This window comes from Scyliorhinus torazame, chromosome 8 (assembly GCF_047496885.1).
Source record: "Scyliorhinus torazame isolate Kashiwa2021f chromosome 8, sScyTor2.1, whole genome shotgun sequence".
NCBI lineage: Eukaryota > Metazoa > Chordata > Chondrichthyes > Carcharhiniformes > Scyliorhinidae > Scyliorhinus > Scyliorhinus torazame.
In genome coordinates, this window is record NC_092714.1 from 57,409,698 (window position 1) to 57,435,307 (window position 25,610).

The following is a 25,610-nucleotide window of genomic DNA, read 5'->3' on the forward strand; positions in this document are numbered from 1 at the left end:
CCCATTGAGGCCGGAACCTAGATTTTCATATTCAAGTGAATAGTTCATCTCATTTGAATATGTCTACGCCGGATCTACCCAGAGCCTGGGATCAAGTGGTTTTCACACATGAGCACCAGGCGTACCGGCGCTCGGGGAGGAGAGGGGGGGGGGGGGGGGGCGGTCACCCAAACAATCGGGGGCCCATTCATGGTCGGGCTCTGGGCAGGGTGGTATCCCCGATGCCATTTGGGCACCTTGGCACTGCGACACGAGCACCCTGGGAGTGCCACCTGAGCACCCTGTCAGTGTCACCTGGGTGCCACCCTGTGCCAAGGTGCCCAAATTACACTGCCAGGGCACTAGGCTGACAGGGCCCAGGCGACAACATGTCCGCACCGGGGATTAGGCCCCAGGATGCCCTGCTCTTATGCAGTGGGGTATGGGGCTGGATGATCTCCTTATTGGCGAGTTGTGGCATTGGGGGGGGGATGGGGGGTCCGGAGGCCGCAGTGGAGGGTGGTCTCGAGATCAGGGTACCGAATAAAAATGGTGCCCCGATCTCGTCCTGCACAGACAAATGGAGCTCATTAGTGCAGGGCCAGAAATGAAACAGAGTCCCGTTTAATAGCGGGGTAGTTCTCGCCGCTGCCATCACCGGGAAAGACCCGGCTAAACGCGCTTGACACGGGGACTCTTTCATTTTCATTAAATCGAGCCCACATATGTCAAACATTAAAATATATCGCTCCCTAATTCTCACTATTTCTAAAACGACAGAGGCCAGTTTACACTGTCGGTGGAGGTGGAAAGCTGGTGGTGCTGAACTGTCTGCTTTTATACATGCTGCGGGATTATCCTTTCCATCAACGTTAGCACCTGAAAGTGAGAATCATTCCCTCTGTGTTTTAATGAGATGTCCTTTTTAGTGCAAAAGTGATGAAAAGCATAAGGAAAATATTTCTGTCAAACACCCGCCTTCTAATCACGTCCACATGTTCTGGATGTGTCCAATATTGAGGGGGTTCTGGCAAGGGTTCGTGGATGTTATGTCCAAGGTTCTGGGTGTGAGGGTGGCTTTGAATCCAGAGGTGGCGATATTTGGTGTGTTGGAAAACTCTGGGGCCGTTCATTAATTTCTTCAAGGAGGATTGAGGGGTCAGCAAAGGGAGGGGGTGGATAAGGAGAGTTAAATTGGAATGGGGTTATGTGGCTGGGGTGATTTGATGGGGTGATGTGACGTTCTCCTGATGCTCTTTGGTTGTCCTTTCGATATTTTGTAGATTTATATTTTTGTTGAAAAGCCTTGAATAGAAATAGTTTTTGAAAAAACACCCGCCTTCTTATATTAGAAAATTATATTCTTATATTTTTACAAGAAAGTGAAGAAAAAATAGGAAATGTTTCCTTCACCATTCCGGGAACATTGATTGTGGGATGTTTCCCACTGCACCCCGGAATGATTCCATTGCAACAAGATTCCAAATCAGCTTGAAAGCTGTTCTAGCCACCCAATCCTAGGAATTAGCAATGCCAGGAGCTACAGGCTGGGAGAGTTGTGTCCTCATAAGGGATGTTAATGGATAAAGGTACAATGTTCTGCATTAGTGTCTGCGAGATGCCTGACCGTGGGATGCTTGGCCATGGATGCCAGTCATGATTCTGTTTTCCAGAGCTGACGACCACACAAGACAATCCTGGAATGAACTCAGTTTGAATCAAACCAATACATTTCTTTTCAAAGACAGTAAAAAAATAAATACAATTCATTCTTAAAAAGATAACTGAACTCACAGCTTTCTTCTGCCTTGTTTGTTCTTTCCTCTCGTGAGAGCACTCCATTTTCTGGTAGTAGACCCGTCCTGCCATTTCTTCCGGCCTAAGCCTCTGCAAGTGCATTTCACTGTATGGAGGCAGTGTCTCTTCCTCTTCTGTCCTGTAGCCTGGAGGTTTCCCATAGTATTGGTCATTCCCTCGCTTGATGCTGGTTTTGGAAGGGGTTTCACTGCTGTAGCTTTCATTGTAAGATTTGCATTTGGCTTTTCTCTCCAGAATACTGGTCATGAAAGCATCATCATAGGTTCTGCCACCATCGTTTGTGCACCTCAAGGGATATTCTTCCTGCCTATCTCTCTTTCTTTGACTGTTGTAAACCTGTCCCTGGTCAGTATCGTACAGTTCATTCCTGCTTCGGCTTCTTTTGTTGTAATAATCATCCAAAGAGCTGTCTTGATAATGGTACCGGTCTCTGAGTGCTCTGTAATATTCCCCTCTGTCAGAACCCTTTCTCTCCCACCGTTCTGGCTCCAGCGAACTACCTCTCCTCCCTCTGTAACGGTATGATTCAGCAAATTGTTCAAGTTCATCCAGTGACCTTGTTTGATCTTTGTCGTGGAAATCAATTCTTTGTCTTTCACAAGATCGAGATCTAGACCGTGACCTAGTGAATAATAAACGTGAATAACTTAGTGGTTTTCTACTGAAATTCAAACCAAGCTAAAACCTGCTTTATGATATACCTGTTTCTGTTAAAGTTCATTCACTTCTGTGGCATATATACATAGGAAAAAACTTCTTCTGACTTGTAAAAACTTACTAAACAATAGAGTATTCATTTTATTTCACACCTCAGTTCTGTTTTAGTTCCATAATGTCTGAAAGTCAGAAGTCAAATTTGAAAGTTACGAAAACAAATTAAATACTTTTAGTTCTCTAACCAGAGTCAACTAAAAAATTGCAATATCGGTGTCGAGGGCAAACTCATGGAATGCATTCAAGATAGCTTTCTAGATCAGTACGTCAAGGAACAAACTAAGGGACAGGCTAATTTGGGCCCAGTATTGTGAAATGAGAGAGTGTTAGTTTAAAAAATATATATTTTTACTATCTTCCTTTTTCACATTTATCGTATTTACAACAACAAATAATTAACAATAACAACAAATACAATGGCAATCCCTTAGCCAACAATCCCTCATTCTCCCCACCCTCAAACAGCTCCCAACAATCTGAATACAAAACACCAATGAAAAAGAATCATCATTAATTTATACATTCCAAACCCCACCAACTTTAATGTTCAATATCATCCAATTCATGAAAATTCATGTTGAACAAGGCCCATGAGTTGTAGAACCCTTCCATCCTCCCCCTCAACTTGAACTTTACTTTCTCAAGTGTTAGGAACTTCAGCAGGTCTCTCCGTCACGCCGAGGCACAGGGCAGAGAAGCCGACCTCCACCCCAACAGGACCCGCTTTTGGGCAATCAGCGAGGCGAAGGCTAAGACATCTGCCTCCGCATCCGCTTCCAACCCCAGCCGATCCGACACCCCAAATATGGCATCCAGGGGACCTGGTTCGAGTCTTAAATGCATCACCTTTGAGATTACCCTAAAGACCTCTCTCCAATACCCCTCCAGTTTTTGGCAAGACCAAAACATATAAACGTGATTTGTGGGTCCACCCCCTCAGAAGGTCGGCTCATCCTCACCCTTGTGAGGTGCGCCCCATACACGTCTTCAACTGTATCAGCCCCTACCTCGCACATGAAGTTGACGCATTCATCCTCCGTAGCACCTCACACCACAACCCCTCCTCCATGCCCTCCCCCAACATTTCCTCCCATTTTGCCTTAATTCCATCCAAGATACCTCATCTCCTCCCAGAATAACCCCATAAATCGCCGACACCACCCCTTTGACCAATACCCCCGCTGTCAATATCTCTTCCAACAGTGTGGGGGTTGGTGCAATCGGAAAGCTCTGTACCTTCCTCCTGGCAAAATTTCAGATCTGCATGTACCTAAACATCTCCCCCTGCCTCAACCCACTTCTCTCTCCCCACCCCACCCCACCCCAAACCTCCCAGCTCCTCCAACTTCCCAACTGGCCTCCCAGAGACAAATCCTTTAATACCCTAACTCCCCTCTCCTCCCATCTGCGAAAATTCCCATCCCATCTCCCTGGTTCAAATCTATAATCCCCTCGAATCGGCATTTCCCTTGACACCGCCCACAACCTAAAGTGCTGCCACAACTGCCTCCAGGTCTTGATGTTGCCACTACCATTGGACTCCATGAGTATTTTCCTGGGGCCATCAGGAGCGGCAGAACCCTGACCCCTGCATAGACTCTCCTCCATTCTAACCCACTGGGAGACCCCCTCTCACCCAGCCCCGCACCTTCTCAGCATTCTCCGCCCAGTAATAATACAATAAATTTTGGAGACCCAACCCCACTGACTGCTGTCCTCTCTGAAACAGCACTTTCATAATCCTAGCCATTTTATGCCCCCCCCCCCCCATCCCTCTAATAAACGAGGTGATCATCTTTTCTACTTCCTCAAAAAACACCTTTGATAAAAGAAATGGGCAGGCACTGAAAACTAAACAGAAACCGCGGCAATACATTAATTGCCTGCACCCGACCTGCCAGCGATAGAGGAAGACAATCCCATCTTGCCAAATCCGCATTCACCCTCCCCACCAAACTAGTGCTCCCCCCAATATTGTGCCACCTGCACCCCCAGGTATCTAAAGTGGGTTACCGCCCTACGGAATGGCAGCCCCCCCCCACCCCCAGCTAGGACACCACAAAATATTTGCTTTTGTTCAAATTTAGTTTAAACCCCGAGAAAGACACAAACACTCAAAGCAGCTCCAATATATCACCTATCGACGCACTTGGTTCCAACACATACAAGAGCAGGTCGTCTGCGTACAAAGATACCCTATGCTCCACCCCCTCTCCAGCACTAGCCCCTCCACACCCCCAAACTTGTCAACGCGATGGTCAAAGTCTCAATCGCAAGCGCAAACAAAGGGGGGACATCGGACACCCCTATCTGTAGAGTAAAATACCCAGAATTCATATTATTCGTGCGGACACTCGCCCTCGGCTCCCTGTAAAGTAATCTTACCCAATCCACAAATCGCGGCCCAATCCCAAACCGCTCCAAAACTGCCATCAAATTCCTCCACTCTATCTGGCCAAACGCCTTCTCGGCATCCAGCGCCACTACTACCTCAGTCTGTCTCCCCTCCGCTGGTGCCATAATTCCTTTCAGAACACTCCTAAACTTTGAAAAAAGCTGCCTCCCTCTTACAAACCCAGTCTGATCTTCCCTTATCACCTTCAGGAGGTACTCCTCCAACCTACCTGCCAACACCTTCGCCAACACCTTTGCATCTACATTCAAGAATGCTATGGGCCAGGGCGGCATGTGGCACAGTGGTTAGCACTGGGACTGCCGCGCTGAGGATCCGGGTTCAAATCCCGGCCCTGGGTCACTGTCCGTGTGGCGTTTGCACATTCGCCCCATGTCTGCATGGGTTTTGTCATGATATGCACTCATGCACATAATGAGATACAGACAGGCAGTGACAGACACCCAGTACAGCCAATCAACACACAGGTTAGAACACAACCAATCACCGGGCAGAACACTAGAAGGTGGTATCCCACTATAAAACACACGAGGCATTAGCACTCTGCCTCTTTCCACTGGTGACAACTGTAGTGACAGTCAGGGTGTATATATAAGTTAGCACCTTCTACACGTGGCTCAGAGCTAGTCTGGTCTAGTTAGTTATAGTAAGCATGCTTAGGTTAGTAGAGTGTCAAACCCACAGCGAACTGTATGCACTGCTTAGCAGGTTCAATAAAACGTATTGAACGAACATCAACGTTTGGAGTCTACTTTCCAGTACAACTGCATCCAGTTGCAGTCCCTGTTACCCCAGGTTGATTAACACAACATGTTTCACCCCCACAACCCAAAGATGTGCAGGTAAGATGGATTGGCTATGTTAAATTGCCCCTTAATTGTAAAAAAAAATAATTGGGTACTCTAAATTAAAAACAAAAAGAATGATATGAGCCTATAGGATCCATACTCTGACGGATCCTTATCTTTCTTGAGCAACAAGGAAATCGATGGATGCCTCAAAGTCTGTGGCAATACCCCTTCCCGATCGCCTCCTCAAACATCCCTACCATCAGCGGTCAGCTTACCCCTAAATGTTTATAGTATTCCACCGGAAACCCATCCTGCCCTGCTACCTTTCCCGACTGAATCCTCCCAATCGCATCTTTTATCTCCTGCTCCCCTATCACCCCCTCCAATGAAGTCCTATCCTCCACCCCAAACTCGGATATTCCATACCATCCAGGAATTCCTGTATTCCCTGATCCTTCCCCAGTGGTTCCGACTTATACAACCTCTCATAGAACTCCTCAAAAACCCTATTAATCTCGTCCGGAGCCACCGCCAACTTCCCTGTCCCATCCCGAATCTGAACAACTTCCCTCGCCGCTGCCTCCCTCCGAAGTTGGCCAGCCAGCATGCGCCCAATCTTCCCTCCATACTCGGCCGCTCCCCTCGCCCACCTTTCTTGTGGATAGCCGGTCAAAACTCGCCTGCAACTCCTTCCTCTTTTCCAACAGTGTTGGATCCACATCATCTGCATACATCCTGTCCACTTCTAACATCTCATCTATTAACCTTTGCCGCTCCACCCTCTCCTCGTTATCCACCTTTGCCTTAAACGATATTACCTCCACCCAACAGCCCCACATCCAATCTCCACCCTCGCCTCTGCCCTGTTCCCTTCTCCAATACCACATCAACCCGGTGTGGCGCATGGTCCAATATCGCAATTACCACAAACAAATCTATCTGCAAATAAGCCTTATGAACTGAAGAGAAGAAAGAATACTCCCACTCCCCGGCTGCAAGAACCTCCAGGGTTCCACTCCTCCCATTTTCACCATTAGCCCAGCCAACGCCTTCGCTCCCCCTGACTGGATAAGTGATCGCGGTCGTGACCTGGGTAATTTTGGCTCCTGCACCATGTTCCAGTCTCCACCCATTATCAATTCATGTGAATCCCAGCTGGGGATGGCCCCACACACCTTCTTTACAAACCCTCAGGCGGAGGGGAGGGAGACAGAGATATTTGTGGCGTTGGACGCCGAGAAGGCGTTTGACAGGATAGAGTGGAGGTATTTGATGGAGTTATAATCGCTGAGAATATGGATGACCAACAGTGTTCATGCAAGGCTGCACAGGTTGTGAAAAAACGTATAAATGCTTTTAGTGACTTCTCTTTTAAAAAAGCTAAACATTCCATTGCTGTACCTGCTACTGCAGTGTTCATTGTCTCTCTTTTCTCTGCTCTTGAAATGTCCTGATCCTCTTGCCAGCTGAGCTCTGAATGCTGAGTCATTGTCCTGGGCAGTAATTGCGGGGAGCACTTGTTTTCGAGTCTGAGAGAAGCTCTGGCGGAAGTCAGTGTCCTGATCGTGAAGTGAACTCAGCTCTGACATATTGCTCGCTGTATAATATAAAAAGTGTAATACATTTACTCATATTCTTTTTCTTAAACTGGCAACAGACCGAAGCAGCACAGAATTTTTCCAAAACAATGCAAATCACAGCTGCTGATTTGCATATGAAGAGGGAGAGAGATACTGAATTCAATTAAAAAAAACCAGAACATTTTGAGAGTCACTCTTTGCCCACAGAGATGCTCTCTGACTGAATCCTGCAATGACGTCTGCTGAGCAGCTGCTCTTGCACAATGTCAGTCTGCAGTTTTGTGGAACAGTTATTTAATGCTAAATTGTCCACAGGCTTGATCTCTGAGCAAAAACGTTTTTTATCATAGAATTTACAGTGCAGAAGGAGGCCATTCGGCCCGTTGAGTCTGCACCGGCTCTTGGAAAGAGCACCCTACCCAAGGTCAACACCTCCGCCCTCTCCCTGTAACCCAGTAACCCCACCCAACACTAAGGGCAATTTTGGACACTAAGGGCAATTTATCACGGCCAATCCACCTAACCTGCACATCTTTGGACTGTGGGAGGAAACCAGAGCACCCGGAGGAAACCCACGCACACACGGGGAGGATGTGCAGACTCCGCACAGACAGTGACCCAAGCCGGAATCGAACCTGGGACCCTGGAGCTGTGAAGCAATTGTGCTATCCACAATGCTACCGTGCTGCCCTTTTTGGAACCTTGGAAATTAATAATTTCGTCAGACATTTCAAAAAGCATATGCATTGCCACTGTGACATCTAAAAACAAATCAAATAGCCAAATAAAAATCATATCACATCTCTGGTTTGAGCTGTAGCTGACGGTTTACATTTTCCAAACAGCAATATTTCAGGCATGGAGCCAGGCTTTTCAGAGCAAGTCATTTTGTCACTTTCCAGGGGTGGTGCCTGCCCAAAGTTCTATGAAGGCAACAATGGCCTGTGTATTTCCCATTGAATGAATCCCCCTATGTAGCACCATAGAAAGGTACAACAAAGATATGGGCCAGTTGGCCAAATGATTGCACCTGCTCTTTCGCAGAGCAAATCCCTTAACCCCCTTTCCTGGCTCTTTCTCTATATCTCTGCAATTTTCTTTCTCCTTCAAGTATTTAACCAATCCCACTTTGAAGGCTGCAGTTGAATTTGATTCCATCACAAATCCTCACTACGTGTTGCATTTAAAGTATTTCCTCATGCTGCCTCTGATTCTTTTGCCAAGCACCTTAAATTTGTGTCCTCTGGTTATTGAACCTTCAGCCTTTGGAAGCAGTTTCACTTTACTTAGTCAATCTAAATTCACAATTTTAAACATCTGCATCTAATCTCTTAGCCAATTAACCTCTTTTGTACTCTTTCCAAAGCATTCACATCATCCCCAAAATGTGGTGTCCCGGAGAGTCCCAATCCTAAAGCTGGGCGAAACTGTTTTACAAAGGTGGAGTATAACCTCCTCACTTTTAGACTCTATGGGCGTCATTCTCCGACCCCCCGCCGGGTCGGAGAACGGCCGTTGGCCGCCGTGAATCCCGCCCCCGCCCCCGCCGAAGTCTCCGGTACCGGAGATTGGGCGGGGGCGGGAATCGGGCCGCGCCGGTTGGCGGGACCCCCCGTTCAATTCTCCGGCCCGGATGGGCCGAAGTCCCGCCCAGAAATTGCCTGTCCCGCCGGCGTAAATCAAACCTGGTATTTACCGGCGGGACCAGGCGGCATGGGCGGGCTCCGGGGTCCTGGGGGGGGCGCGGGGCAATCTGACCCCGGGGGGTGCCCCCACGGTGGCCTGGCCCGCGATCGAGGCCCACCGATCCACGGGCGGGCCTGTGCTGTGGGGGCACTCTTTCCCTTCCGCCTCCGCAACGGCCTCCGCCATGGTGGAGGCCGTAGCGGAGGCGGAAGAGACTCTCCCCACTGCTCATGCGTGGGAAACTTTCAGCGGCCGCTGACGCTCCCGCGCATGCGCCGGGAAACTGTCAGCGGCCACTGACGCTGCCGCGCATGCGCCGCATTTCCGCGCCAGCTGGCGGGGAAACAAACGCCATTTCCGCCAGCTGGCGGGGCGGAAATCCCTCCGGCGCCGGCCTAGCCCCTCAATGTTGGGGCTAGGCCACCAAAGATGCGGAGCATTCCGCACCTTTGGGCCGGCGCGATGCCCGTCTGATTGGCGCCGTCTTTGGCGCCAGTCGGCGGACATCGCGCCGTTGGGGGAGAATTTCGCCCTATGGGTTTGATTCTCATGCCTCTGTCCATAGAATCATAGAATTTACTGTGCAGAAGGAGGCCATTCGGCCCATCAAGTCTGCACTGGCCCTTGGAAAGAGCACTCCACCCAAGGCCATACCCCATCCCTGTAACCCAGTAACCCCACCCAATCTTTTTGGACACTAAGGGCAATTTAGCATGGCCAATCCACCTAACCGGCACATCTTTGGACTGTGGGAGCAAACCGGAGCACCTGGAAGAAACCCATGCAGACACGGGGAGAATGTGCAGACTCCGCACAGACAGTGACCCAAGTCGGAAATTGAACCTGTGACCCTGGAGCTGTGAAGCTACTGTGCTAACCACTATGCTACCGTGCTGCCCTATGTCAGACCAAAGGCACGTTTGCTTTAAAAATGGCAATTCCAGGAGTCCCTGTCCCATTCCCATCGCTGGTTATTTTCAGCAGCGTGGGATAAAGGTGTGGGAAGCAAGCTTGCATGTACCATTCCCGACCGTACTGGCAATTTATATGGAGGCGGGCCTGTTATGGTAGGCAACATGATTCACAGCATCGCACAAGAGAACCATGGAGGAGCTCTAATTTGGGAACTTTTGACAGGCAAGTTCAAAAGATGTTTGCAACTTCACATGCCATGATGTAATTGCACATAATAAGTTAAATATGTTCTTAATACACTGATTTTTGAAAGGACTGTGTTGAGAAAAGATGAGTGACCATTAAATTGACCAGCAATGTGAAAATGGAAAAGTCTTCAGATGCATTAGAGTATATCATCCACTGGATAAAATGCTCTTCTGCATTGAACGGTGTTAAGAACCCAATTTTACAGCGTTAATCGCACCCTGTACATTGATTGTTTTCTTCATTGATTGACAGGTCAGCCATCGGTGCAGCCATTGATGCAGTGCAACTGTTGGCCACCTATTCATCTGCTTTATTAGCTGTTATGTTAACCTACCTTGCCACCTTAAAGAAATAATCAAACTCTCTGTCTTTGTGCTCCTTTTAAAATGTAGCATTTAGCTTGGACTGTCTCACTTTAGTCTTCCTATCAAAATGCAGCACCTCAGAGTTTTCTGTATTGAATTTCATTTGTCACATGTCCATCCACCCATGAGGCTGCTATGTCCTCTTAACGTCTATTACTAGCTTCTTCACTGTTAACCTCAGTTCCAAGTTTCATGTCATTTGCAAATTTCAAAATTGTGTCCAAAAATTGTCATCTGGCCATTGTGATATTCAGTTTAGTTTCCGAATTTTGGGATGACAGAACAAATTGAGTTATTTCGCCTTATAGGTAAAAAAACAAAACTATTAGTTTACCGTGATCGAATTAATCCATTCATTATTACAGATTCCAAGATTTGTGAAGAATGTTTGAAGATTGTAGTACATAATTCTGTGCATTTTCCCACACAAATTGCAAATGGGTGACTTCCACAATACCAGTAATTGATGAAATAAATAGCTGCTGTGCTAAGACTAATCGTGCTCAATTAACCATGATATTGCAAACTGGAACAAGAAACAAGGTGGCTGAAAGCCTCTGTGAAGTTAGCGTTTTTGAGGAACTAGTATGTTAATGGAAAAAAGCCACCCTAACCATGCCTCAAATCTACCTAAATACATGTAACCCGTACATTGTTCATATTTTCTCCGAGAGGGGTCAAATTGTGCCAGTTCCTTTTCCACATAATAAAGGACCTTCATGGAGTCTTGCTCTTTGTTGGCTTGAATCCTGTAACCGCTACGTACTATAGAAAAAAGAGAAAAAATATTTGTATTACAGGGATCTGGTCTTAAATCAATTTCTAATAATAGGTTACAGGATGTAGATCTGGGAAGAGCAGGAATGCTCCACTCTGCTTCAAATTAAAACTACAGACCACAGATGGAGTTGACACTATCTCCCACCCTCTCGCAAAGACTGGGCTGTGGGAAGGGGGTTTCCCTGACACCCCAGCAAGCGGAGGTGGGATTGGGTGAATTAGGTAAAACCCAGTACAAGGAAGAAAGAGTGGTTGAGGAAATGAAAAAAGGCAAATTGTTGATGCTAGTTGCTGACCTGCATCATTACCACAGGCTATTATTATGTGGTTGTGTTCAGAGATTTTTCTGGAGTAAGTTTAAGAGTCTATTATCCATCCACACACAATAGATATTTGATATTGTTGATGAACTTTGCTTTGAATAAAAGTTTTTCTTACCAGATCCCCCCATATCATTGTCTACACGTGTAGCTGGAGGCAGAGGCTTTGTGTCAATTACACTTGGTGAGATGGGAACCCTTGGGATGTAGTATGGTGGATAGACTCCAACATTGGGAACATGTCCGGCCTTCACTGCTTTTCCGGCTGCGTACACTAGTAAAGAGAAACAAATAATGTTAAATATTTCTATTTTATTTTATGATGGTGTTGTTGCCTTCAAGCATATTGATTTTTCTTTCTTGTTTAATTTTAAAAATATATTATTTTAATAATCTTTATTGTCACAAATAGGCTTACATTAACACTGCAATGAAGTTACTGTGAAAAGCCCCTAGTCGCCACATTCCAACATCTATTCAGGTGCACAGAGGGAGAATTCAGAATGTCCAAATTACCTAACAGCACGTCTTTCGGGACTTGTGGAGGAAACTGGAGCACCCGGAGGAAACCCATGCAGACACGGGGAGAATGTGCAGACTCCGCACAGACAGTGACCCAAGCTGGGAATCGAACATGGGACCCTGCCGCTGTGAACCAACAGTGCTAACCACTGTGTTACCATGCCTGTTTGACAGAGGATTAAAGATTACTGAGCACTGCGTGTACTCGAACAATTATGTGTTTGATATCCAAACTTTTGATACTGCTATAGCTCTACTATCATGAACTCTTAACTCGCCCAAGGACAGTTTCAATTTATAGTTACTTTAGTCACTTTGATATTTTAGTGATCTTTGTAGAATTTTTTTATAAGTCGTAAGGATTTTTGCAAGTTTAAAAAAAAAAAAAGTTTGAGTGCCCAATTATTTTTTTCCAATTAAGGGGCAATTTAGCATGGCTAATCCACCTAACCTGCACATCTTTGGGTTGTGGGGGTGAAACCCACCCAGACACGGGGAGAATGTGCAAACTTCACCCAGACAATGACCTGGGGCCGGGATTGAACCCGGGTCCTCAGCGCCGTTGGCAGCAGTGCTAACCACTGTGCCACCTTGCCGCCCTGGATTTTTGCAAGTTTTAAAATTAATTCTTATATAACTGGTGTCAAGAGTGTCTTATGACGGGGTTTCTCATTTTTCATGAGCTGACATAATATTATACATGATATACCTTGTGTTATTTTAGCCCGTAACATAATGAGAGGAAAGTATTTGGAAGGCAAAATTTACAGGTGTTTAGCCTGCTTCACTGCTATATTCAGTCAACACGATTATTACTTAGACCTGTGCATAGCTTATGCATCGTTGTGTTTGTACCCCACAAAACTAATATTTTCCTAAACCCAGTCCTTTAGTTGCACAGGGGAAAACCAATACTATTATACTCCTTAGTGAGTGTAATTCCTGAAGATTATGAACAACTACATGACTCTATTAGTCTCACATCTTTAATTGAATAAGCATCCCTGAAATACCTTAAAGGTTAATGAAAGGGTGAAGTAAAGTGACAGAAAATAATTCCTGCGGGAAGGTGTACTTACAGGCTCGAGGGCAACAGCAGGACTCTGGACAACATGGGCAGCGGACATAGCAACAGCATGTATGAGGACAGCACTGGCACCAGCATATGCCAAGTAGGATAAGGAATATAAGAGATCCTGAGAGCACTAAACCAACAAATGCCCATTCTGTAATTCAAAAAAAAATTCACAAATAAAATTTTGCAACAAAGAATTTGAACCTTTTGCTGACCGCAATAATAAAGTAACAGAATAGTTCCCAGATCTTATACACTTGTGGTATGCTTTAATTAGCTTCCCATTCCTCATTGCACAATAAAACATGCTGGATTATTCATAATTGCTTTAAATTGTTTCTGATAAATAAAATGCTTCCTTAAATCTCTCTAATGCTGTTTGGTAAAATATTTAAATAAATTGCATTTCTATAAAGTTTAAGCTATTTACAAGAGATGGCATGTTTACATTAAATGCTGATTGCTTCATTAGCGATTGACTCACCATTGTGCCTCGATAGATTTCATGACAGCTGGTAAAAAGCCCAGAAAGATTCCACAATGGTTAACCCACCCCCCTTCTCCTGGTGGCAGTCGTTCATACTGGGAATTAATTCCACAGTGAAAACTCCAGAGCCACCTTTCTAATGATACTGGGGGCAATTCTCCAACCGCGTTGCACCCGGTGCAAATCCGACCATGTTGGGACAATAACGGGAGAGGCTCAAAACAGGATCTGCGCCGGGCTCGACACAATGCGCAATGTTCCCAGCACATTCCAGTTGACGTAAATCTGAACTTATTTATACCGGGACCGTTGGAAGCTGGTTTCTCCCGGCTCCCAGCATTCTCCCACCCGCTGACGCAACGTGAAGCCAGCAGGAATTACTATTGGTCTCCACCACCAGAAACCTGATGACGATGCCATGTGGGAGGAGCACAGGCCTGGATCAACCACGGATCTTCGGCACCATGAAGCAGCAGTGCTAACCACTGCACCACCGTGCCACTATTCCAAAACAATCAATGATCTGGATCGCGTTGACCCACCTGACGGGAATCGCACCATGTTTCCTGCCGGAGACCACACTGAGAAATGTTTTGGGAGAATTGTGCCCACAGTGTTTGTTTGGAGGAATCATGAAGTAATAATCTGTATTATTGTCACAAGTAGGCTTACGTTAACACTGCAATGAAGTTACTGCAAAAATTCCCTAGTCGCCACATTCCGCCGCCTGTTCGGGTCACAGAGGGAGAATTCAGAATGGCCAATTCACCTAACAGCACATCTTTCGGGACTTATGGGAGGAAACCAGAGCACCCGGAGGAATGTCCGGAGATGTCTACACTGTAAAAACTGGTGCTCTTATTTCAGCCTCAAGCCTGTTAGATCCACACAGAAAAGCTGCTGAAGTGGCCTTTTTTCCTGTGAAACTGCAATGTAAAGGTCAGCAGGGAAGAAATTATAGATACAGTGACCTCTCGCAACATCCAGAGATAGGCTCTGTACAAAAAGGATGCAAGAGAGTTATTGGCATGATACCTCTGGCTGGTTTTCTTCTCAGGAGCTAGTGAGGGCAATTATAGTGCCTGCCCTATTGCCCTGGCTGCGCTCAGCCACCTGAGTTCATACCTTGGATAAAACCTGGGCCTGTCTTATTTGGCATACTTTGGGGTGTTAACCTTCAAAGCTCTGACAGTAACTCAGGTTACTATGGCTTTAATACGTTTTCTTAATAAAGTCAAGCGTTAAGAACTTGTATGTGGTTGACTTAATACACTGGAGAGTACCAGACATCCTTCAAAATTGGTGTGCGTGAAGTCCAGATCCTCCTCCTCTCCTAACTGGAGAAAATGAAACAGCAGGTAGCTGGGACCTATGGGAAAGTTGGGAGAAGAAATACCAAAATAATAACAAAAGTTTTAGATTGTTTGATTTCCAAATTACATTGAAAATGAATGGTGATGAAAACCTACCCGCACCAACATCCACTTAAAACTCAGGGCATTAGTTGTTAGAATTTTGTATCATTATCTCCTTTCATGAGAGTTGGGGCAGACTTTTCCTGATGCCGAGATGGCAGGCTTGGAGGTTTGGGGGCGATGGGGGTGGGGGGGGGGGGGAACGATATGGGCAGGATGATGGATCAGCTCCCCACTGAACAGAGGCAGGCTGCAATTTTGCATGCTTACGGACCCAATTAGGGGCAATATTACCAGCTAGCCAATACTTTGCCAGCAGCGGAGTAGCCATCATGTCACAGGCAGCTTTATGGAGGCAGTCTCCCTGTGGCAGTCTGGGAGCCACCGAAACTGAGGGTCCATGGCCAGAAATTGAGTTGCAGGCAGGAGACTCAGCCAGTATCGTCCCAATTGAAATGAAATGAAAATCGCTTATTGTCACAAGTAGACTTCAAATAAAGTTACTGTGAAAAGCCCCTAGTCGCCACATTCCGGCGCCTGTTCGGGGAGGCTGTTACGGGAATTGAACCGTGCTGCTGGCCTGCGTTGGTCTGCTTTCAAAGCCAGCGATTTAGCCCTGTGCTAAACAGCCCCTGTTTGAAATGAAAATTGCTTATTGTCACAAGTAGGCTTCAAATGAAGTTACTGTGAAAAGTCCCTAGTCGCCACATTCCGGCGCCTGTTCGGTGAGGCTGGTACGGGAATTGAACCGTGCTGCTGGCCTGCCTTGGTCTGCTTTCAAAGCCAGCGATTTAACCCTGTGCTAAACTAGCCCCAATTAACCATCTGGAGGGGTTTCCCCTCCGATCTGAGGGGCCAGCCCACTTGGCCCTTCTTAAATTTTATTTTAAAGCCACCCTCCCTCCCCCCAACCATAGTTTTGTACTAAAACGCATGCTGAACAAAAATTTGTTCAATGAAAATCAGTTTCCTGTGCAATAAGGGTGTGGTAGCACAAGGTATTGTGGTACCTAAGAGGCTGATGACCATTGGTTAGACCCAGGAGTCTACCATTGGCTGTTGTTACGTAGCTCCGCCCTGACAGGCGGAGTATAAGAAACGGTGCCATCCCAGCAGCCTTCATTTTCTGTACCGAAGCTGCTGGGGAACAAGTTCTAGTAGATTAAAGCCTTCAGTTATGAAATTACTTCGTCTTGAGTGTAATTGATCGCGCAGCATTGGGTAGGTTGCATTCTTGATCTATAATTATTAACATTTAAAACCTATCGGCTGCCGTAAATCGAGCAGGCCAAGAAGTCTTCTTGCAAAACTTATGACTCTTCTACTTACCATCTACCAGCCACTTCCTGCCTCCCGCTCACCACGTCCCTCCTCCTGATTGCCGCATCCCTTGCTGCTTTCCGCTCACTGCTTCCCCCTCCTGATGTCCTCGCTTCCTCCCCCTCACTGCTTCCCTCTCCTGACCCCCTTGCTCCCCCTCTCGCCAACATACTTGCCACCTTGCTCACTCCTTCTTTCTCATCACCCCATCTGCCGAACCCTCACTCGCAGTGAGCATTTGTGAGAAGGATGAGACAGAAGGAGGAGCCCAGAAGAGGAAAGCCGGGAGCCGACGCATTATAGAGCGTTTTAAATCCGCCTCCCACCCCCCAACCTCCAAAACTGCCTCCATGGAACTGGGAAAACTCTGACCATCGTCTGCATCTGCTGAAGCCAAACTGATGTTGAGACACTTGTCTATGCCTTTCTCGCTGTTAGGTCTGATTACTCTGATTTTATCCCAGCTGGTTTCATGTTTTCATAAACTTAGGTTCATATCCTTGTCCAAACTCAGACCCACATTATTTCCTACTCCCTCAGTGCCTCACGTTTAGAATTCCTGTCTCCATGTTCTTACTTAACTCTAATTCTGTAACGTTCTCCAATTCAAAACTATTGGAGGGCTGGTTTTCAGATAGCATGTTGACATGATTTCCCATCTTCCCTTTCAGGTGGATGGATAAGATCCCACAGCACTAGTACGGAGGAGAGCTATCCTCTATCCATCAATCTATCCATCAATCTTTCTAGGGGAACGAATTACCGTCCGCTTCCCACCGGGATCGGGATGGGACGCAGATGGTAGATCCCGGGAGAGGCCTCCCCCTGGATACCCAACAGCCGTTACACCCCGTGATATCGAACCAGATCTCGCAAGACGGCAGCGCGGTAGCAAAGTAGTTAGCACTGTTGCTTAATAGTGCCACGGACCTAGCGAGGACGGTGTCGATGGTGGTAGGATCTAGGGTCAAGTCAGGCTGGGGGCTTGCAATATTTGGGGGGCAGAGGAGCCGGGAGTGCAGGAGGCGAAAGAGGCCGGTATTCTGGCCTTTGCGTCCCTGGTAGCCCGGCGAAGGATTCTCCTTCAGTGGAAGGATGCGAGGCCCCCAAGCGTGGAATCCTGGATCAACGATATGGCGGGGTTTATTAAATTGGAGAGGGTGAAATTAGCCTTGAGAGGGTCGGTACAAGGGTTCTTTAGGCGGTGGCAACCGTTCTTAGACTTTCTGGCAGAACGATAGACATTGAAAAAATGAAATGAAAATGAAATGAAAATCGCTTATTGTCACAAGTAGGCTTCAAATGAAGTTACTGTGAAAAGCCCCTAGTCGCCACATTCCGGCGCCTGTTCGGGGAGGCTGTTACGGGAATTGAACCGTGCTGCTGGCCTGCCTTGGTCTGCTTTCAAAGCCAGCGATTTAGCCCTGTGCTAAACAACCTCATTGGTCAATGGCAGCAGCAGCTCGGGGTGGGGGGGGGGGGGTGGGTTTACTTTATTAAGGTTTTTGTTATTTACTGAGGGGGTGTATATACCTGTTGTGTTAAGTCGGGGTGTTAATGTTAATTTATTATTTATGTACAGGGGTGGGTATGGGGGGTTGTTTTTTTCTAGATTGTGTTTTGTACTTAACACTGTTGGGTTCTTTTTCTTTTCTTTTTTTCTCATTTTGTTATTGATATTTTATGAAAACCTTGAATAAAAATTATTTAAAATTTTTTTAAAAAACAAAATAGTGCCACGGGCTCAGGTTCGATATCCCGGCTTGGGCCACTGGCTGTCCGGAGTCTGTACGTTCTTCCCGTGTCTGCATGAGTTTCCTCCGGGTACTCCGGTTTCCTCCCACAAGTCCCGAAAGACGTGCTTGTTAGGTCAATTGGACATTCTGATTTCTCCCTCTGGTGTACCCGAACAGGCGCCGGAATGTGGGGACTAGGGGCTTTTCACAGTAACTTCATTGCAGTGTTAATGTAAGCCTACTTGTGACATAAATAAAGATTATTATTATTATTAATGCGTCGCAATCTTGCTCCCCCCCCCATTGCAGGACCCAGTCTTGCACTGTTAAGTGAGATTAAAAATCCACTTAGCCGCGCTGGCGCCGGATGGAACGGCCACCTAGCATCCATCAGCCTCGCCGAGGAGACCCCAGCCAAGCGCCGATTAGTACTGGGCCCCACAAACAGGGATCAGGCGTATTGGCACTTGGGGAGGGGGGCGGTGTCCCCTGGGTGATCGTAGGCCCCCGGGTGGTTGGCCTCTGGCCAGGCTGGCACCCTGGCACTGCTGGTGGCACCTTGGCACTGCCAGCCTCTCACCCTGGCAGTGCCACCTGGCAGTGCCACCCTAGTGCTACCCTGGCATTTCCAGGGTGCCCAGGTGGCACTTCCAGGGCGTCCCGATCTCTTCCTACACTGAGGAGCTCCACTACAAGCGCTGGGAGCAACCCCGCTAATCCCGTCCAGAAAGGACTCAGATTGTTTTGGGGGGTTAGATTGTGCCAAACGTCTCCAACTCCTAATCCTCCTTTAAGGCCTTCCCAAAAAGCCACTACATTGATCAAAGTTTTGGTTATTCCTCTTTAACATCTTCTTTGGCTCTGCAACTTTTGAAATAACTAAGGCCTTGGGACCTTTTCTACATTAAAGTACAATTTAAATGCACGTTGGATTGGATTGGATTTGTTTATTGTCACGTGTACCGAGGTACAGTGAAAAGTATTTTTCTGCGAGCAGCTCAACAGATCATTAAGTACATGAGAAGAAAAGGGAAGAAAAGAAAATACATAATAGGGCAACACAAGATATACAATGTAACTACATAAGCACTGGCATCGGATGAAGCATACAGGGTGTAGTGTTAATGAGGTCAGTCCATAAGAGGGTCATTTAGGAGTCTGGGGACAGTGGGGAAGAAGCTGTTTTGAGTCTGCTCATGCGTGTTCTCAGACTTCTGTATCTCCTGCCCGATGGAAGAAGTTGGAATAGTGAGTAAGCCGGGTGGGAGGGATCTTTGATTATACTGCCCGCTTTCCCCAGGCAGCGGGAGGTGTAGATGGAGTCAATGGATGGGAGGCAGGTTCGTGTGATGGACTGGGCGGTGTTCACGACTCTCTGAAGTTTCTTGCGGTCCTGGGCCGAGCAGTTGTCATACCAGGCTGTGATGCAGCCTGATAGGATGCTTTCTATGGTGCATCTGTAAAAGTTGGTAAGAGTAAATGTGGACATGCCGAATTTCCTTAGTTTCCTGAGGACGTATAGGCGCTGTTGTGCTTTCTTGGTGGTAGCGTCGACGTGGGTGTACCAGGACAGATATTTGGAGATGTGCACCCCTAGGAATTTGAAACTGCTAACCATCTCCACCTCGGCCCCGTTGATGCTGACAGGGGTGTGTACAGTACTTTGCTTTCTGAAGTCAATTACCAGCTCTTTAGTTTTGCTGGCATTGAGGGAGAGATTGATGTCGCTACACCACTCCACTAGGTTCTCTAACTCCCTCCTGTATTCGGACTCATCGTTATTCGAGATCCGGCCCACTATGGTCGTATCGTCAGCAAACTTGTAGATGGAGTTGGAACCAAGTTTTGCCACGCAGTCGTGTGTGTACAGGGAGTAGAGTAGGGGGCTAAGTACGCAGCCTTGCGGGGCCCCAGTATTGAGGACTATTGTGGAGGAGGTGTTGTTGTTCATTCTTACTGATTGTGGTCTGTTGGTCAGAAAATCGAGGATCCAGTTGCAGAGTGGGGAGCCAAGTCCTAGGTTTTGGAGCTTTGATATGAGCTTGGCTGGGATTATGGTGTTGAAGGCAGAGCTGTAGTCAATAAATAGGAGTCTAATGTAGGAGTCCTTGTTTTCGAGATGCTCTAGGGATGAGTGTAGGGCCAGGGAAATGGTGTCTGATGTGGACCGGTTGCAGTGGTATGCGAATTGCAGTGGATCAAGGCGTTCTGGGAGTATGGAGGTGATGCACTTCATGATCAACCTCTCGAAGCACTTCATTATGACTGAAGTCAGGGCCAGTGGTCGGTAGTCATTGAGGCACGTTGCCTGGTTCTTCTTTGGTACCGGTATGATGGTGGTCTTCTTGAAGCAGGTGGGGACCTCGGAGTGGAGTAGGGACAAGTTAAAGATGTCCGTGAATACCTCTGCCAGCTGGTCCACGCAGGCTCTGAGTGCACGACCAGGGATCCCGTCTGGGCCCGTCGCCTTCCGAGGGTTCACTTTCAGGAAGGCCAATCTGACTTCGGAAGCTGTGATGATGGGTATGGGTGAATTATGGGCTGCTGGGGCACTCGCCGCAGATTGTTGGTTACCTGCTCGAACCGAGCATAAAATGCATTGAGTTCATCGGGGAGGGGTGCGCTGCTGCCAGAGATACTGTTCGGCTTCGCTTTGTAGCCCGTTATGTTGTTTAGTCCTTGCCACGACCGCCGAGAGTCTGTCTGTGACTCTAGCTTGGTTTGATATTCTCTCTTGGCATTCCGGATGGCTTTGCGGAGGTCGTACCTGGATTTCTTGTATAGGTCAGGGTCGTCTGCCTTGAATGCCTCAGATCTGTCCTTCAGTAGGGAGTCAATCTCGCGATTGAGCCATGGTTTCCGGTTGGGGAACGCACTGCATTGGAGCACTCAGAAATACTTCAAGAAAACTCCACTATATTCACCAAGCAGGTCACATTTTGTTCATTAGCTGTCTCATAATGATCACGTTAATAACCGTTACATTTACTACACCTCAAGCTGATGTTCATTAAATATGTAAGTGCAGTTGGACTTCTTTTGACCGAAATAAATGACCTTTAATTATTGTAGGCCGTGCAGGAAGCCTCGAATGACAAGGACTCTAAATAGTGGGTGTGCTGACAGGTTGTACCATGAATTTAACATTCCACATGTTGAGACATATGCAGTGCCTGTATCTCTGAGACTGGGACATCATAACCAATTGGAACCTCAGCTTATCAAGGCATCACAACCATCCATGCAATTATGTCCAGAGCCTTGCACTTCTTCATCAGGGCGTTCCCTCACCTCGTCTTCCCTTAATCCTCAGATGAATGCACGCTTTCTGCCGATTCCTCTTCCTTAAGGACATCCCCTCTCTGAATACCATGGTTATGGAGAGCACAGCATACTAAGATCGTGAGTGACACTCATGATGGAGCGCAGAGCAATGCCCCTCTTGACCTGTCATGGCCTCTATACCTAATTTTCAGTAGCCCAGTTGTTGACTGTATGGTGGTCCTGGTGGTTCTGTGGCTCCTCTCACATCTGGCTCGAGTCCTCACTGAAGTCATGTGCCATCTCTTCAATAACTGCTGTAACCTAAAAGTCAACCATCCAGGGCATCAGAGCTGCTGGACAAATCTGGCACCTGAAAATTATGCAGAATGCACAAGTCATGGCTGCTGCCCAGATACCTGACGAGTATCTACATAATCCACTGATTATAGTCACAGGCCAGCTGGACGTTCATTGAGTAAAATCCCTTCCTGTTAATAAATGTACAAGGCTGGCCAGCTGGAGCCCTTACAGTGATGTGTTAACAGTCAATCACTCCCTGGGACCCTGGGGAAACCTGCGATTGCTGCAACTCACAGGCTCTTTTGAGTTGATGATGACAGTCCATTGAGAATGAAATGTAATTACCTGCCCTTCTGGACATTGCATCTGTGAAGACCTTGACACAGTGGTATGCAGCAGGTTGTGTAATGATACTTGCTGTTTTAAAGGGTCCTTTTGCAAAGAGGTTCAGCGCAGCAGTCACCTTTTCAGCAACAGGCGTTGTGTACCACCGATGCAGATTGAAAGGATCTCCCATGTCAGCATGTCACAAAGAAAGGCCTTGAAAGCCTGAGCCTCCTCTGGCATTGTATCTTGGTCATCTGAAAGTAGCTCGCCTTCTACCTATGTACATGAGGGCAGCATAAGTCCTTCTGTGCCTCTGTCGATACTTAATAACATTAATGGTCTAGTGCAATTCTGCCACCCTCATGTACCGTCAGTGCATCCTGGACCTCTCAATCTGCCCTTTCTCTTCTCACTTCAATCTCCGCCTCCTCCACTCCTCACTGGAGGATATGTCTCCCAAAGAGACAACTATTCCCATGTTTTCCCTCGTAAGGTGGCTGTTTTCCGGAGTAAGTTGACTAAAGTACTATTGAAGGTCTAAATTTGCCTCAGGAAGAACCAGGCCTCAAAACTAACAAAAGTATAACATGGAAACTCTGCTTTCTGCACCAAGCACTGCCGCAGTCAAAGCACCCTGAGCTGCTGAGTTCAAACTCAGGACTCAGCTGGAGACTTTAAACCCGCCCTTGGAAGCTTACATTTAAAACAAAACAAGAACCTCATCTGGCATGAATCACATGCTCCAAGTGCTTTATTGCTCCCACCACGTAATTTGAGTCAATTGGGACATTAACAAGCTTAAATATCCAATTAAATTAAATTTGAATAACGCAGGCAGGCTCCTGATCTCTAGGCTGGATTGGGCGAGATGACATTGGGTACGTGACTCAACGTCATCGCGCATGACAATACGTCAGAACGGGTGGGGGGGAAAGAGTCCTGTTTTCGAACCATATTATTCAACCGCCCCTGTCTGTTCCCTCAGGAGCTTCCCACAGTGTTATTTGGAAAAGGGATACAAATGTTATCTCCAGTATTCTTGTCAGCATTTTTCCCTCAACCAACATCACTAAAACAGGTTACTTCCTCACTCCTTCTGGTGGGGCATGCTGCAGGCATATCGGTTGCCACATTACAACAATGACTACACTTTGAAAGTGCATCATTGGCTGTAAAGCATTTTGGGACGTCTGAGGTTGTGACTATGCTCATTGGAATTTAGAAGAATGAGGCGGGATCTTATAGAAACATATAAAATTGTGAAGGAATGGATAAGATAAAAGCAAGGAGGTTGTTTCCACTGGCGGGTGGAAATAGAACTAGGGGGCATAGCTTCAAAATAAGGGGGAGCAGTTTTAGGACTGAGTTGAGGAGGAGCTTCTTCGCCCAAAGGGTTGTGAATCTGTGGAATTCTCTGCCCAGTGAACCAGTTGAGGCTACCTCGTTGAATGTTTTGAAGGCAAAGTTAGATAGATTCTTGAACAGTAAAGGAATTAATGGTAATGGTGAGCAGGCGGGTAACTGGAGCTGAGTCCACAAAAAGATCAGCCAAGATCTTATTGAGTGGCGGAGCAGGCTTGAGGGGTCAGGTGGCCTACTCCTGCTCCTAGTTCTTTATAAAAAAATCACAAACATGGATCAAAACAGGCTACAGCAAATAAACATCCCGGGACGCGTACTTCCCAGCAATTAACTACACAGTCTGTACAGATTGTCCCCCCCCCCCCCCCATGCGATGAACAGCTCCTCAAACACACTCACAAACATCCCCCACCTTTTCTCAAACCCCCCTGCAGAGCCCCTTAGCTCCTACTTTATCTTCTCCAACCGCAGGAAGTCGTACAGGTCACACAACCAAGCCACTACCCCTGGTGGCGATGCCGACCGCCACTCCAGTAAAATTCACCGCCATTCAATCAGGGAGGTGAAGGCCACGGTACCAGTTTTCCTCCTCTCAATGAGCTCCGACTTCTCTGAAACCCCAAATATCGCCCACCAAAGGGTCCGGGTCCACCTTCTTCTCCCCTATCCTGGCTAAGACTGTGCTGCTCCGAGTTCTTATGTTCTTATGAAATGAAATGAAAACCGCTTATTGTCACAAGTAGGCTTCAAATGAAGTTACTGTGAAAAGCCCCTAGTCGCCACATTCCGGCGCCTGTTCGGGGAGGCTGGTACGGGAATTGAACCGTGCTGCTGGCCTGCCTTGATCTGCTTTCAAAACCAGCGATTTAGCCCAGTGTGCTAAACCAGCCCCAATCAACCATGACAGGCATGTTCTCGCTTTCTTTCTTATTTAATAATAATAATCTAATAATAATCTTTCTTAGTGTCACAAGTAGGCTTACATTAACACTGCAATTAAGTTACTGTGAAAAATCCCTAGTTGCCACACTCCGCGCCTGTTCGGGTACACTGAGGGAGAATTCAGAATGCCCAATTCACTTAACACACACATCTCCCCACACAGACACGGGGAGTACATGCCGACTTCGCACAGCCAGTGACCCAAGTGAGAATCAAACGCGCTGTGAAGCAACAGTGCTAACCACTGTGCTCCCATGCCGCCCATACTTTATTTACATAAAAGTATCTGTCACATTCATATATAAACGGCAAACAAACAATCTTATTAAAATAATAAAAATAAATGAAAAGCTTTCGATCCATGCTGTTTTTTCTGCCTTTCAAATATTTTGGTTTATTTAGCTACAATTTGGCCACTTCCAAAGGGAACAAACCAATCAAATCAAGCAGCTGCCAATCTAGGAAAATTTCCAGATAGCTCCATGACTTATAAATAACATTTTCCCATTGGGAGTATCTCAGCAAAGACGGTAAAAGGGACTGGCCAGGTTAGCGTTTAATCACTGTAACTGTGCTCCAGACTCCCGACTGCCTGTGAGTAACATATGTATATATAAATAAATGCATTGTTCAGAATAAATAGAATACCCATCAAGGTCCAGTGGACCGTAGTAAATAAATTATTCATGTCACAGCCGACATAATTATCCCATCATTACCCCATGTGTGAATTATGCTGTCCTGCATCATTCAGTGGTTTACTTTCCATTATTCATGGTATTCTGACATGTATTTGTTATGAAACCCACTTAAAAGTATAAATATTTTTTCAAATCAATAGCAAAATATTTCAGGGAGCACATCCCTCCTGGGAATGATGCACAATGTGCCTCGTAACGAATTCTCTTCTGTTAATCAGACCATCCTGGCATTAAACAGCACCACGCAAGATCAGCAACATAAGTGTAGCAGCAAGCAGGACAGATCAGTTAATTTACAAGTTTTACTCCAAACTATGGTCCCATTCCTTTGTTTATAAAACGCTTTGATTTGTACGGTGTAAATCCACATCACTTTTTCTTTCCTTCTACAAACTAATATACTAATAAATTGAATATTCTGATTTATCTTCTCATATCACTTACTGCAGAATATTTTTGCTGCCTATTCCTAATATTTTCATTAAATTGATGTCTAGTTTCTCAATGCAATCTTAATTCAGTTGATAGTGTTCTTGATTCTGAATTCAA

At 46.6% G+C, this 25,610-nt stretch overlaps 1 protein-coding gene and 1 long non-coding RNA gene across 4 annotated transcripts in view; one reads left to right on the top strand and one right to left on the bottom strand.

The window, feature by feature from the left end:
- The window catches only part of LOC140427865 (uncharacterized), a 46,793-nt gene extending 38,057 nt beyond the window's left edge, over positions 1-8,736 (top strand). Inside the window, exon 3 of the long non-coding RNA XR_011948652.1 lies at positions 8,662-8,736. This is a non-coding gene — a long non-coding RNA (uncharacterized lncRNA). The remainder of the gene's footprint in view (positions 1-8,661) is intronic.
- The window catches only part of LOC140427863 (immunoglobulin-like domain-containing receptor 2), a 191,699-nt gene that overhangs the window by 8,863 nt on the left and 157,226 nt on the right, over positions 1-25,610 (bottom strand). For 2 of the 3 annotated variants that reach the window (XM_072513667.1, XM_072513668.1), the window contains 5 exons: positions 13,212-13,358; positions 11,729-11,884; positions 11,162-11,275; positions 7,117-7,312; positions 1,774-2,419 (listed from right to left, as the gene is read on the bottom strand). In XM_072513667.1, coding sequence (XP_072369768.1) covers positions 1,774-2,419; positions 7,117-7,312; positions 11,162-11,275; positions 11,729-11,884; positions 13,212-13,358 — 1,259 coding nt within the window. The remainder of the gene's footprint in view (positions 1-1,773; positions 2,420-7,116; positions 7,313-11,161; positions 11,276-11,728; positions 11,885-13,211; positions 13,359-25,610) is intronic. The other variant, XM_072513669.1, reaches the window with a different exon arrangement.